Source organism: Porites lutea, chromosome 10 (assembly GCF_958299795.1).
Source record: "Porites lutea chromosome 10, jaPorLute2.1, whole genome shotgun sequence".
Lineage (NCBI taxonomy): Eukaryota > Metazoa > Cnidaria > Anthozoa > Scleractinia > Poritidae > Porites > Porites lutea.
This window is the reverse complement of record NC_133210.1, coordinates 27659983-27674296: the sequence shown is the minus strand read 5'-3', so window position 1 is coordinate 27674296 and position 14314 is coordinate 27659983. Positions and strand designations below refer to the sequence as shown.

Sequence of the window (14314 nt, the reverse complement as noted above, 5' to 3'; positions counted from 1 at the left end):
ATTTTAATTCATACCTCTTCATAAAGTAACAAACAAGAATCATAAAAGCAAATGAAAGATGTTCAGTTCATGTTCAATTCAAACAAATGAGCAAAGAGGAAACACAGTGAACTCACAGTTTCACATTTATCGTCCAGGGCTCCTATAAAAACAGTTTAAGTCAAGTGAAGTTCTTTTGAAAGTCCAGAAAACAGACAAGTCTTTGTTATAGCTGTTCTTTTGTTAGTTCTTGAGCGTTTCTTTGGTAAATACTGGTCCTTGCAGTTCGGTGAAGCGTTGGTATTTGAAATAACAACCCGCACAAAAAAATTGTATCTTCAAGACAACGGTTGAAAGCAACACCAAAAAAATTTTCGTTACAGGTAAACACTTCTCTGTTCTCCACTGTCTAGCATAAGTGTCCATTGCATGATTTTCATCGCGTAAATAGCACAAGATTGTTTTCAATTTTCCCAGAACACTCGCCATACAAGTCAAATCCTGCGGAGCTTTGGGCTTTCGTGAAATATCCGTATAAATGATGTTTCCTTGAGCTTCGAACAACTCCTTAGCATATTCCTGAGTAAAAAGAGATAAATCCCTGTCTTATGTAACATTTCCTTGATGTTTTCTTATTAAATTTTGAGTTCATCCTGAACAGTTTGCCGTTGAAGAGCGAACTGAACAAACTACAAAAAAACAACAAACGATGTCATTCAAAGCATAGTGACGTGCGGCAACTGATTGGTTAAATCTACCTCGGATGAACAATTCCTAGCCTGAATTTCATCCGATTACTTCGAGTCGTTATTACTCCCTCAGTAAGTGAGAGAGAGGCGAAAACGACTCGAAGCAATCGGATGAATTTCAGGCTAAACAATTCCTCGGATGATTTTTCACGTGATGACATTTTCCCGCCTTTCGTTTTATTACGTAACAAAATTCCCGCCCGCAAAAAATACACTGTGATCTGCGAGTTTTGTAACGCAGAAGATTTTCGAGAGAAAATAAAAAGCATTTTATTACTTTGATTTTGATTCTGCTATTTTGCATGCAAGATTCTCGTACGTGCGCCTTGATAAAAAGAACGTTTGTCTTACCAATCCCGCCGAGAAGTCAAAATCTTCGCTTTTATACAAGGGGAAAACATTATCTCAGCCAGGGGCGTAGCCAGCATTTCGACTAGTTGTAGGCCGGGCTGACTTTCATTTCCACATATCCTGAAAATTGCACGCATGACTAGTACGCACTGACCTCACCAACACTTTGAGGTCTTAAGCTTTTTAGTTCACCCCAACAACGCATAATTTATTACAAGCAGTAGAGTGATCAAACCAAAAATTTGTAGTCCCGTCTTACAGATCTATGGGCTGGCTACACCCCTGTCAGCAAATAACCGTAAAAACGCTTAAAAATATATCTTGTTAGTTGTTGTTTACACGTAAACCTTGTGCTCGTATAATTTTTGACCGTGATTTATAGGGCAGAAAGCATTTTTCCTTGTTTAGGGATTTTTCAGTTCATTCATTCACAGCAGGTCAAATTTTTATTAGAGAGAGCTTATTCGTTTATTATTTTGAAGTGAATGATTATATTTCCGAAATTATATCGATGGCCCATGGATCGCCGTTTCTGTTAGGAATAAACGGCAGGACTATAGTAGACTTGCTCACAAGTCGAGCTTTTGAGCGCGTAGCGCGACTGTGAGCGCGAAGCGCGATCGTACGAGCGCGAAGCGCGAGCGAGCGAAACACCTTCACCGGCGAAAATTGTCTGATTGGTCGACGCGCGACCACGTGACATTGCCAAATTCAAAATGGCGGCAATACATCCATCGTTTGTTTATTCTAGTGGAAAGAAGTGAAATTGCGGCTTAATATGAGTTGCAAATGCATATACGGATATTTTTAGAATAGCCTAGACTTTTTATTATCCTTTTTCACCTATTCCTATGGGATTCGTTCCCTGCGATGCTCGCGTTTTGGCCGGTTTACCGGATTCAACTTTGCACTCTTCACGATCACGAAGGACAACAATATTTTTGATGAAAGCCGGGTCACTAGAAAGAACGGCCTTTGTTCACAGCTCTATGCAGCGGAGAAATAAGACACTATGGGTCCTTTGAAATTGCTTAGACACCTGGAAGTTATTTTATTACTTTTTTTTACCGAAAAGATAAAGCAAAATTATGTCTTCTCCAGCAAGACTTTCTAATTTATAAAAAAAGCTTGAACATGAGCTAAATGAACCGTAGTGTCTGCATTCATGTTCTTTTCATTGCAATTTTAATATCAAAACTTTAAAGCCGTCTATGACCGAGCAGGTTTTTTTTTTCTTTTTTTCTTTTCAATGGTTACTGTGCTTGATCTGAATAAGATAATGAAATTTTTAAAATTAGGGCAATACTATATATAAAAGAAGAGAACTTTGATTGCAAATATGTTAGTTGGAAAAAATACTGATTATACTATATGATCTTTTTACTATATAGGTTAGAAAAGTGATGAGTAGTCAAAAGTGCTACAATGGAGTAAAAACCCAGATCTTTCCATTAATAAATTTTATTGACACTGTCAGGGACATATACTTTGCTTGAATACACATTTGTTCTTCAAAAATCTTGTTTGTGAAGCTGCACTTTGTTTGATTCAGAATCAATCAATCTTTTCTGAAGAGAAATGAACAATAAAGTATGTTAGCATGTCACTAATTCAACACTGCCTTAGCCAACAACTAAGAAGAAACTCAACTTCATATAAAAAAAACAAAGTGAAAAATACTTCACTGTAAACCAACAACCGCTTCAAATATATATCACATTAAATTCATGCAAAATGTAGACCTGATGAGAAGTTTATAGGAAAAGAAGCAAATGATAATTACAATGAAACTATAATGTTTGAATGATATACAGATCTGTATTTGAGAGTTCTCTCATAATTCTGACAGAAGATCAAAATAGGAAACTGCATATCCTACACAACTGCATTCATCAACATGATCCAACTAAAATTTCATGAAGACTAAAAGTTTACTCCAAACTTTAAACTCCTGTAAGGTTTTTCCCAGGTTTGAATCACATTGAATGCATATTTAAACAGTAATTAGATCTGTGAAACATTAGAACGGTGCAATGTCGTGGAAGGTCTGGGACATTACTGAGACTCTAACAAAATCCTTTGGTGCGAGTTCCAAAGCCGCCTACTATTATTTTATTATGAGCCTGCTACTTAAAAACTTTTGACAGCCCTGATATTGCACAGTAAATAAACACTGTTGGATATACACATGCAAGCGGTCCATGACCATCATGCTACCTATCCCTTAATCAAAAAACCTACAAATCGCCTTTTGCTGACTTTTTTCACCTGATTTTGCATTAATTAAATAGCCAGATTTGGTTATTTTATGCTGAAAAGTGGATTTTTCTAAAAAGCTTTGGTACTTTGCTTACAGCTACATTGTACATTGTAGAGCAGTCCCCTTTTGCTACGGCCCAAAGACTGGACACAGTGAACTCAAATGCTGTATTAGCCAATGGAATAATTTTAAGATACATTTATGCTGTAGTAGCTAATAACATAAGAGGTAAGAACCTGTGTTCCTGTTTCTTTATGATTCGTTTTACAAGGGATTTGAATCAGAGATCGTTAACATTGCCAGTGTCAAATGCTTGCTTGTCAGGCGAGTCGGGTGCGACAGTTACACCTCAAGATAACTATCTTATAAGCTAATACAGTGTTACTACATGTACATCTAAATGATTATTTCTTAGCTAATACACTGTTTGGGTTCTCTGTGGACAAAGAAAACTGTCTGTAATAATGAGCTGTCCATAAAGTGGTGCTTATAATTTCATTTACCAGCAGTTCTTTTTATCTTAATATTCCAGATGGTATAAAAATTTAATTACGAGCAACTTACTATTTGAAACTGGCTACAGTGTTGATGGAATGCTACAGTGTACAATAATACTTTGAAGGGTCTGACTGCACTCTTATCGATCATAGTCTTTGCCTCCTGTGAGCCAATTCATGGATGAATTTGATACATGTACAAAAGAAAATCCAACACTCAACAATCAGAAAGATGTAATACTATGTGACCTCATGATGGAACTTAAAGAAAGGAAATGTATATTATTTTTAAGTTACATGTATTTTCTTACCCTTTTTTTAAGTTATGTAAATTGGTCTTTTGTTGAAGAAAATGAAACAATGTCAAAAATTAATGTTTTGCTGTGCATGCATCAATCATGCAACCATGAATTTGACAAAGGTTTGGAATTGAAAACTGGACAAGTTTGTACTTGATGTACCAAATTTCTCCCGGCTGAAACTAACAAGCATGATGTGCCAATTTTTGGCTCTAGCTGATATCGTAAATAAGAAAACCCATATTTTGGAAAGCATTTTTTGGCAAAACAAGAACTGATTATGCGTATACATATTATAAAACTTAAAAGTACTCAATCACAATTAATAAATACACAGTACAGGTAAACCCCCAATGCTAGCAATCTTCTGTGACCCAAAGAGGGCAAGTATGCTGGTGTAAAAAAAAAAAATCCAAGGACTGCTCTACAGAGATATAACCATCCCTTTTCAGGGCTGTCATTACGTTTTGAAACAGCCCTAGCAAATGAAGATTCAACCAATACAGGTCCCAAAAATTTAAATTACCACCTTCAGCTTTCCATTTTGATCACCTGTAACATCAAGTGAGCTCAGCTGTAACAGGTGTTATGGGTTACGGCCCCTAATGACAGCTCTGCCTTTTTATTTTAGACAATTCTCAGTTTTTGAAAAGCCAAAACATTTTTATTCAATCATTACATGTAGATCTCATTACACTTTTATCCTTCTTTGGAACATTACCTGCTATTTTTCAAGATTATTTCACAAAAAAAGACTTTACATAATTATCACAAATATACCTGATCAGCATCTAATATAAAATTTTATTCTAATATTGTAGTCAATTTTTTATTGCAGTTAATTTATAATTTTCTGTTCTTTTTGTGTATGGCAATGTATGCTAAAAATAAAAGAAAAAATAATATTTATGCTGAGATACAAAATTAACTGTGCACAACATACACATATACATAGATTAACAGCCAAAGAATTCTCAGTGAAATACAGAGAGGCAAATTATTATGGAACAATCCACCTGAAAACATTAATGCCATGGCTGAGTAAAAAAGATGTCTAAGTACAAGTACAGAATAACTTCCAGCAAACGTTCAGGAAATAGTTTAAATTGTAATATAAGGTGCCAAACATGACAGGGCCATTTTTGTTCTCAGTTAAAAAAACAACTTTGTGCACGCATAATGCATGTACGGTCTCTAGGGAAAATACTATTTTTTTCACTTTCGATCGATCAAAATCGTGTCCCATTTGACACACCTTCTAAAGAGAAAACGCGCTGATTTAGATTTAGCGGTCTTCCTATTAATTATAAATATAATGATTATTATTCTGTTGCTCAAACGGCCCTCCACCAGCTGTACCTTTCAATTTTTTCTTGTGTTGGACTGTGGGGCGAGAAACTTTAACCTGAGCATAAAATGCCAGCGAAGCTTAATAAATAAAAATTCGAATGTTTGAGGATACACTGAACTAGACCTCCAGAGGGTCCCTGAACTTCAAAGATGCAAGTCGATATTTGGTACGAAAACGGTCCACACGTTTAACACAACTGCCGCTTCCGTGCACAGCGGTACAAGCTAATTTATATACATAACAAAGCCCAATAATTTATCTTTCACTTCTTTACAATTTCCTGTTGTACCGATGTGCACGAAACTAACAGTAAGCATAGAAAGTCAAAATTACCCACCTTTTTGGCATGCCTTTCGCACCCATGCCGGCGATTGCAAAGCCAATATCTCCGACAAATACCCACCACTGGGTTTGTCCGCCGTTTCCAAGGCGCTACATTTTCTAGAGAAAACATTCCACTCAAAACTTTCACCAAAATGTTTTTTGATCTCTTACTATGGCAAGAAAACCGCAACGCTATGACTGTCAAAAAAACAGCCATTATTTTTTTCATCTCAACCGGCATTTTTGCCTCAGAGCCAATGACATTGCGCGAAATAGATCACGTGTCATTTTTAGTAGAGCATGCGCAGACATTTTTCGCCGGTGAACGAAACACCACACCAGACCAGAAAACCAAGCGAACGACTTTGAGAAAGTCTAGGACTATAGCTGTCTATTCTCTCTTGAGACGCACTCAGACATTTATAGACCACAAGTAGCCTCTTTCAGGCGTTCAGCGAGTGTGGAGAAACGAGGAAACAAAACAGCGAGGAATTTATAATGTATTTAGGGAGCCCCTGTCCCTTTCTTCTGCTTTGTTTTTTATACGGTCATCTTACCGCCACTCCCCACTATCTGAACGCCTAGAACATGGTAGCCAAAAGCCACTTATATTTGTTCTCTTGAAAAAGAAGACGCTTTTTAAAGCTGTTTAGCAAAAAGCCGCGCTGGTGTCACCTATTGACATTTCGTTCCAACCAGACCGAAAAGAATTCTTTTGTTGTATGCCGCACGGTTGGGCCGAGGATAAATTGGAATCAGCCGAACCTGTGTATGAATCTTAAAACAGATCAGGTCAGTTTCTTCGCGATAAAGCGATCTGGTTTGGTTGGTCATGTTTACAGAGTTTTGCAATAAGTCCATGTACTAAGGGTTTCCTACTTTATAATAAGCTCACACCTTAAGCAGAACACAGCTCCAGGCTGGTTTTTGTCTAAACACTGTACTTTTTATTAGGCCAAGTTTTGACTGTTGATCTTTGCTTTTGGTACGCGAGGCTTGTTTTGAACTCAGTACATCTTGTCAAAGTTCTTGTCAAAAAACAATTGTCTTTCGTTTGTCACTGTACTCACGTTGTACTTAAAATGAAGGTTTTGAAATGTGCACACGTCCACACGTTACTAAAAGTGGATGGGTGGTTTTAAGTATTGTTTTGTATTTTGTTGCAGGATAATAAAGGAAACCCCAAACCTGAACATGAATGGCCATCAGAGGACTTCTGGAGAATTCTCTACCCTCGTCTCTTTCCTGATTCATCACCTGAATCAGCGCATGAACAGGAGCAGGTTAGACATCACTGAAAGTTTTTGTGAAAGTTTATTTATTTAATGTTTAGTAAGACTTTCAGTGTTTGTCTGAACAGTTCAATTTTTCTGTCCGTCAGAGATAATCAAACACGCTCGAAACAGCCCGTAAAGAGAACCGGAGTCGGTGAGAAACGAAAACTGCCCTTCCTTTTCACTTTGCTCCACTCCGATCCACTCCCCACTATCTGAATGCTTGGAACAGGCTGGCCAAACATGACTTTTGCCTTGGAAGCTGTTTAGGGAAGATATCGCTTACTTTTCCTACTGACATTTTGTGCCAAGGAGACCAATTGGCTTTCGAAAAAATTTTGTTTAACAGTTGGTAGATCAACTAAGAAATTAGAAACAAACACCTTGTCTAAGATTTAAAAAACGAGTTCGTTTTTGTTCTCGTAAATTCCGATGAAGTGATCGATAACTCTCTGGTAGTTCGGATGGTTGCAGTGTATTGCAGCAAGTTCAGTCACTAGCAGAGGGGTTTCACACCTTGTAATTATCTCACCCCTTTAGCAGAACTCAGTTCCCGGCTAAATTTGCCCATCAGACACTGTACTTCTTATTAGGCCAAGTATTGATTTAATGATCTACACAGTCGGCACGTGCCGCCTGTTTTGAATTTAGTACATCTTGTCAAAGTGTTTGTCAAACTTTTTTTTCGTTGCTCACTTAAAATATCCTTTGTCTCTGTTCTGTAATTCCATTGTTCTTAAATGAAGGTTTTGAAATGTGTACACGTCCACGCTTTATTAAAGGGAGATGGGTGGTTTTAAGTATTTTTTTGTATTTTGTTGAAGGATTATAAAGAAAACCCCGAACCTGAACATGAATGGCCATCAGAGAACTACTGGAAGAGTGAGTACCCTCACCTCTTTCTTGATTCATTACCTCAATCAGCGCATGAGGAGGAGCAGGTTAGTCATCACTCACCTATTTTTGTGAAAGTTTATTTATTAAATATTTAGTAAGAGTAAGTAATTTAGTGTTTGTGTGAACAGTTGTATTTTTCTGTCCATCAGAGATAATCAAATACGCTCAGGAGCCTTCATTTGTAAGTCTCCATTGCGGAGGATTTCCGAGTTGGTGATACTGAGTTAGTTTTTAATACAGTAAAAACCTGCGTGTAAGAACCTAGTGGCTTAATAACCTGCTGGTAGCAATTTGCTTCTTTATTACCCAACAATATAAGAACCAGGTTGGCCAAACGAGATCAGGCAAGTTCTTATCTGTGGGTTACAGTTAAATTAATAAGCTTATTCATCATCTAAAAACAGAACAGGTTTCGTCACCAGCTTCCTTTCTTTAAGTTTATGCATCAGTCATTTGAAACTCCGGCTCCCCGACCCCCGGGACTTAGCGGGAAATTTAACATTGGATTGGTGTTAAAACACCGCTAATTTTCCCGCTCCCCGGGCCAAGTAGTTTGTTAAAAGCCCCGTATAGCAGGGAATTAGTAAAGTGTAGTTCTAGGCTCGATTTCAAACGTTCTGTCCGATCTGGTATTCTGTATTTCTTAAAATTCAAACCATCGGACCTGTTAATTGAAACTCCCGATTGCGCTCCTTTAAATTCATGAAAAATGTTACCCTGGGTGCCAGAGGATTTTTTTTCTTACCTAATTCCTGAGAACGGACCTCTGGAGCCAGTGTAGAAAAATGTGGTTAGATCGCTTACAAAAAGGTAACTGTCTGTATGGTATACTTGTAAGGGCATGGGATCTTAAGCGAAACCGGGGGAGGGGGGGGTACTTCCTTATATAAGCCATATAGGTATAGTCAACTCTCGCTTTGCGGACACCCCGATAATACGGACAGCAGCTAAATTTCCCGGCCAAAACAAATTACAGAAGTTTGACTTGAGTAAACTCCCGCTATTAAGGACTGTCGCTAACGAGGACACTAATTTGAGGTCCCTACAGTGTCCGCTATAAAGGGCCGGTTGACTGTAATTCTGACATAATTTCTGCCTAAATGTTAGCTCTGAAAACGGGTGTGGATTTTAGGGTGTGGAAGATGATACTTTTTGGTCTGAAGTAGGGTCAGGATTTGGAGAACTAGGCGGTACACCCCCACCGAGAATTACCCGGAGTACCCCTTGGCAAGCGAAACAGCTCTGTCTGTCTCCAATTTTCTAATCGTGAAAGTAATGGGAGAGGAATCGGGAAACTTAGAAAGCGCTTTTGGGATTAATTTATCGTCGTTTACGTACGAGGTGAACAAATGAGACTCAAATGAGATTTGTGAAGTCATTAAAGGCAACGCTCGACCAATGTGTAGGACGTTCTATACATTTTCTTTCTGTGTCTGAGACTAGGGCAACCTGTTTTGTGCCTTCCTGCCCTGTTTCTCCTATGTTTTAATATTACCATTCTCTGCGGCATCATCTCTCTTCTGCCGCCATACAAAACTTTGGGAAACGAGGCTTTTCCTTTAGTCACTCATGTTAAATCCCCGCTTCTATGCCCGCTTCCAAAAATTCCTATTACTGTTTAATTCCCGCTCATGACATGGGTAAAACAGGTATTTTGTTAATTCCCCTGCCACTAGGGCCAACGTGTTAAATGTGCGTTAAATCCCGGCATTGGCCGCGTTAAATCCCCGCTATGCCGCTGTGGTCGCGGGGCCGGGGTCAGTTGACTAATGCATTATTTACTTTATTTAGTTTTATTTTTCTGTCCGTCAGAGATAACCAAACACGCTTTGGAGCTTTCGTTAATTAGCGTCCTTTACTGAAGATTTTCGAGTTGGCGGTAGTTAATCTTGGCAGTTACGTTAAAAGGTTTTAAATTGAGAACCCGTGCATTAAGAATAGTTTTATTTTATTGTTGCAGGCTATTTTAAGGAAAATCTTGCTTTCACTTGAATCGCCTGATCTCATTTCTGATTCATCATCTGAATCAGAGATGGAACTTAAGCAGTTAGTCATCCATTTCTTTTGTTTAAGTTTATTTAGTTTATCTTTGTTCTGTTTCATCTACGTTTTTATTTCCCTTGAACTAAATTGATTTCGGGTTCGGTTAAAAATAAACTACAGATAAAAATTGCCTGCTGTTCTCTCGCAGGTCGCGCTCAGTTGATTTTAGGCCAAAAGTAGCCTGTTTCCCCACTATCTGAATGCTTGGAACAGGCTAGCCAAAAGTGACTTTTGCCTTGGAAAAAAAAAGGATTCCTTTTTTTAAAAGCTGCTTAGGGAAGATATCACTTACATTTTGTGCCAAGTAGACCTAATGCGTTTAGAAAAAGAGTTTTGTTTAACAATTGGTAGATCAAAAAAGGAGTTCGTTTTGTTCTCGTAACTCCGATGAAGTGATCGATAACTCTCCATCTGGTAGTTTGGATGGTTACAGTGTTTTGCAGCAAGTCCAGTCACTAATATAAGGGTTCGCACCTTGTAATTAGCTCACCCCTTTTGTTTATATTAAATAAGTCATTCATATTACAATCATACAAGATCTGTGGCAGATGCTGCCTCTAAAATGTCTTACAACGGCAGGCGGAAATCACGAAACATATAAATGATTGTTCATGTGTTCAATCACGTGACGGCACACAGGAGTTAAAGTTGAAAAAGATGGCGCAAATTTTTCAAGTTGCAATCCGTTTGCATCCTGGCCATCAATAGCCAAAGTCTTACACTTGTAGTGGAGCTATAGTAGTACGTAAAGTCATTTGAAATAGAACTGAACCGTTATTTCAGGGTTTTCTTTCATTCTAATGTCTGTTCTTTCTAAAATAAGTACGCTAGGGGGCTTACAGTTACATATAGAAGATGCATGGTGTTTAGTGTCATAAAATGTATGATTTTGCCAGAACGAGGGAGAAGTCATTGAATCTGAAGATGGAAAGGCATTATATGAATCAGAGGAGAATCAAGAACAGGTTGGTTGCTGATATTTTTTATAAAGGTTTTGTTTGAGCCGGGACTGTGCAATAATTATCAGGAGAAGGAGGTTGTAAAAAGGAAGGGGCGTTGTCCATTGCTTATTCGCCATTTACACCAACTAAACATGTTCAAATAAGCTAGATTTTGAAAAATTAAAAACAGCAAAAGTAAACTGAAACACAGGCTTTTACACAAAATTCAAATAAACTTTTACGTATTACGTAATTACACTAAATTTGCAATCGAGAAAAGCTTTTATGAAGAAAACAAATTTAAACCGTGTTTAACTGAACACCTTTTAAACCTGTGTAAGCTTTGAGTGAATGGAGCATTGGTCTATCGCAAGTTAAGTACATGAGTAAAATAAGTTGTATAATACTGTACAACCATGGGCGTGGTTAAAATTGTAAATAGCGCGCATTATATACTTAGGAAACAACAAGACAGTACGTCCAGTATTAATATTCACGCTTAGTTACATCCTTAATATCGTATCGGATAACTTACTGTCGATATTTGAAGGTGGTATGTCATGGTAAGTTCCACATTTTTTGGTCAGAGCTAAGTTGAAATTTTAACTGAGTGTTTTCAGTCATTTTTGTGATGCTTGGAACTCTAAAAGACATTCTGTCAAAGGGAAAAGAAATTTTGATCGGTTTTTGGACATATGTTGATAACAACGGATGTTCCGCTACCTCAACCGATATAAAGCCGTGGCTAAGATAGGGCAGCTTTACCAGCAAGCTTTAGGAAAGTTTTACATAGGGTAAAAAAAGGGAAGAACTTACATAGCCTAAGACGGATGTAAAAAAATCTGGCGAATAACTGAGACAATGACTATTGTACTTTGCTAAACCGGACTAATGTCTAAACTGTCTAACAATGGCAGGCCGAAATCTCAAAACAGAAAAATGTCGATTCATGTAATGTTCAATCACGTGACGGCACACAGGAGTTAAACTTCAAAAAGTTTGCTCAGTTTTATTCAAGTTGCAATCCGTTTCTATCCTGGCCCGCATCGAAAGCCAAAGACATAGACACTTATTATTAGAAGTACTGGCGTAAAGTCCGGTTAAAAAGAACTGAAGCATTATTTGAGGATTTTCTTTCCTTCTAATGTGTGTTCTTCGTGCTAGAAAAGGTCTCTTCCATGGTATTCGGCGGGCGGGAGGAAAAGAGGCCTCTGCTGGCAGGGAAATGTGTGTTTAGGGTTTTAAAATAATTCCAAAATATCTTGACATTGCATGCTCTTCAATGGCAGTACAAAGATGACGAATCTTTTATTTTTTCACGTCATAGGAGATGGAAAACCAGATTGCCGAGTCCCAAGTCTTGCCTGAGTTAGAACAATTGTCCACTGTTGAGGTAAAGCCTTCCTACGACATTAAACAGCGTTTAAGAAAGATCCTCGCTGAAAATAGAATTAGTTAATTAGGTTTCTACTTTCGAGAGGCTGGTAAACGGCATCTCCGTTTGTTAAATGGTGGTGATGACTTTCTGACGTGTTTGTTACTTAACATTAAAAATTAAATGCGGTGTCGTTTTCTGATTTGTGACAGGAGTTGCGAGGGAATGCCTTCGTGGAAAATTGTTGTAAAAGATAGATAATTAGGCCTCAACCCTTGTCTTGAAATTTAATTTCGAAGTTTTGTGCCGTTGAATGTCGTTTCATGATTTATTTTGAGGCAGGACGAGAAAGGGAACCTCAAACTTGAAGATGTAGGATCGTCCGCTGGATCCGACGACCCTCAAGAACAGGTGAGATATCACATTTTGTAGAAATAGAAAAAGATCTATTCTTTGAAGCATTTCACCACTATAATAATAAAAAGGTTTTAAAAAATTATACGAAATGGATGGTAAATAGTTTGACTGTGTGGTTTGTGGCAGGAAGAGGAAGGAATCGCCGAATCTAAAGATAAAACGTCATTACCAACATCAGAGGAAAATCTGCAGCAGGTAAGATAAAAGATTTCTTTAAGAGAAAATGGGACGTTTCCAGTGCAGGATTTTACAGTGGGACGTCGATTAAACGAACCTCTATATAACGAAGTCCTCGGTATAACGAAGGATTTTCTTCAGCTCAATATTACACTGAGTAAAGTGTATGGAACAGAACCTTGTAACGAAATCCTTGTTATAACGAACACTATTGCACAAGCCCAAATGCAAAATATACCTGGATATAACGAATGAATGTCAGCGTGTGATAAAAGATGAAATCCAAACAGAACAAAAAGGAAAAAATTTATGTGTACAGTAGTTTTAAGGAGTTCTGTTGGCCTGTTCTTGAGTCTCTAGTGCCGTAGCTATGTATTCAGATCCGGAAATGCTGGGTTTTGTAAATTCGATTATTAACTATACCTCGATATAACGAACATTTTAGTAGTTTTCCATAAAATTCGTTAAATGGAGGTGTTCGATATAAAACGAACCGAGCCCTCGATGTAACGAACAAATTTCCCAGGTACCTTGGCACTTCGTTAAATCGAGGTTCTATTGTGCTATAAGTGAAATCATAAAACTTATGACTTTTTGGCTGTTTCAAGGCAAGCCTGTGAAAACAGCCGACAGCCGAAGAAACGAGCGTAGAAATTCCCAGATCTGGGTAGTGCTTCTGATTGGTTGAATCAAATTTCCCACGCGGCACGACCAATCAGAAGCTCTACCCATATCTGGGTAGTGACGCGTCGTCAGTATAGAATTTTTGCGCTCGTTTCTCAGACGTTATTTGGCGGGGAAACCAGTGGTAGCGTCGCCAAATGTCGGCTGTTTTCTCAGGCTATTTCAAGGTCATTCTCAAGTTACAGTCAAGCCAGGTCAAGCGTACCCCCATAGATATCATTAATGAATCGATTATTTGAAAAATGATCCGTTAGTCGTTGCTGCAACCAGTATCAAATTCAAATCTCCATTCCTGCATACCTAATGAGCAAATAATTCCTACGATAAGTTCTCTGTATTCGGTCAGATTAAAAAATCTTTGAATGGATAAAATTGCTCTGAAGACATTTACATTAAAAAACTGAGCTGGTAGTAATTTTGATAACTACCGGTACCTCACATCCAAAACTACTCGCGGATAATAAACTCATTAATCTAACCTTAAGGGGTAAGCTTGTTAATACAGTAAAACCTCTCTTGACCTCAATTAACTGGATGGACACATCATCCAGCCTCATTGGGTAGCGTAAAAGGTACGCGGTGTCAGGATCATTTTCTGCGAAGTATTTAGGCCGTCAAAACTAATTAAAACTAGTAATAGTTGACACTACAGTTGCTTCCGTTCTGTATATTGTCGGTCAATAGTATTCTTGCTCG

At 38.0% G+C, this 14314-nt stretch overlaps 1 protein-coding gene across 2 annotated transcripts in view; it reads left to right on the top strand.

Moving 5' to 3' along the window:
- LOC140949507 (uncharacterized) overlaps positions 1 to 14314 on the top strand; it is a 38444-nt gene that overhangs the window by 21548 nt on the left and 2582 nt on the right. For both annotated transcript variants that reach the window (XM_073398668.1, XM_073398667.1), the window contains 6 exons: positions 6977 to 7093; positions 7909 to 8025; positions 10921 to 10989; positions 12293 to 12358; positions 12683 to 12751; positions 12884 to 12952. In XM_073398668.1, the coding sequence (XP_073254769.1) occupies positions 6977 to 7093; positions 7909 to 8025; positions 10921 to 10989; positions 12293 to 12358; positions 12683 to 12751; positions 12884 to 12952 (507 nt within the window). The remainder of the gene's footprint in view (positions 1 to 6976; positions 7094 to 7908; positions 8026 to 10920; positions 10990 to 12292; positions 12359 to 12682; positions 12752 to 12883; positions 12953 to 14314) is intronic.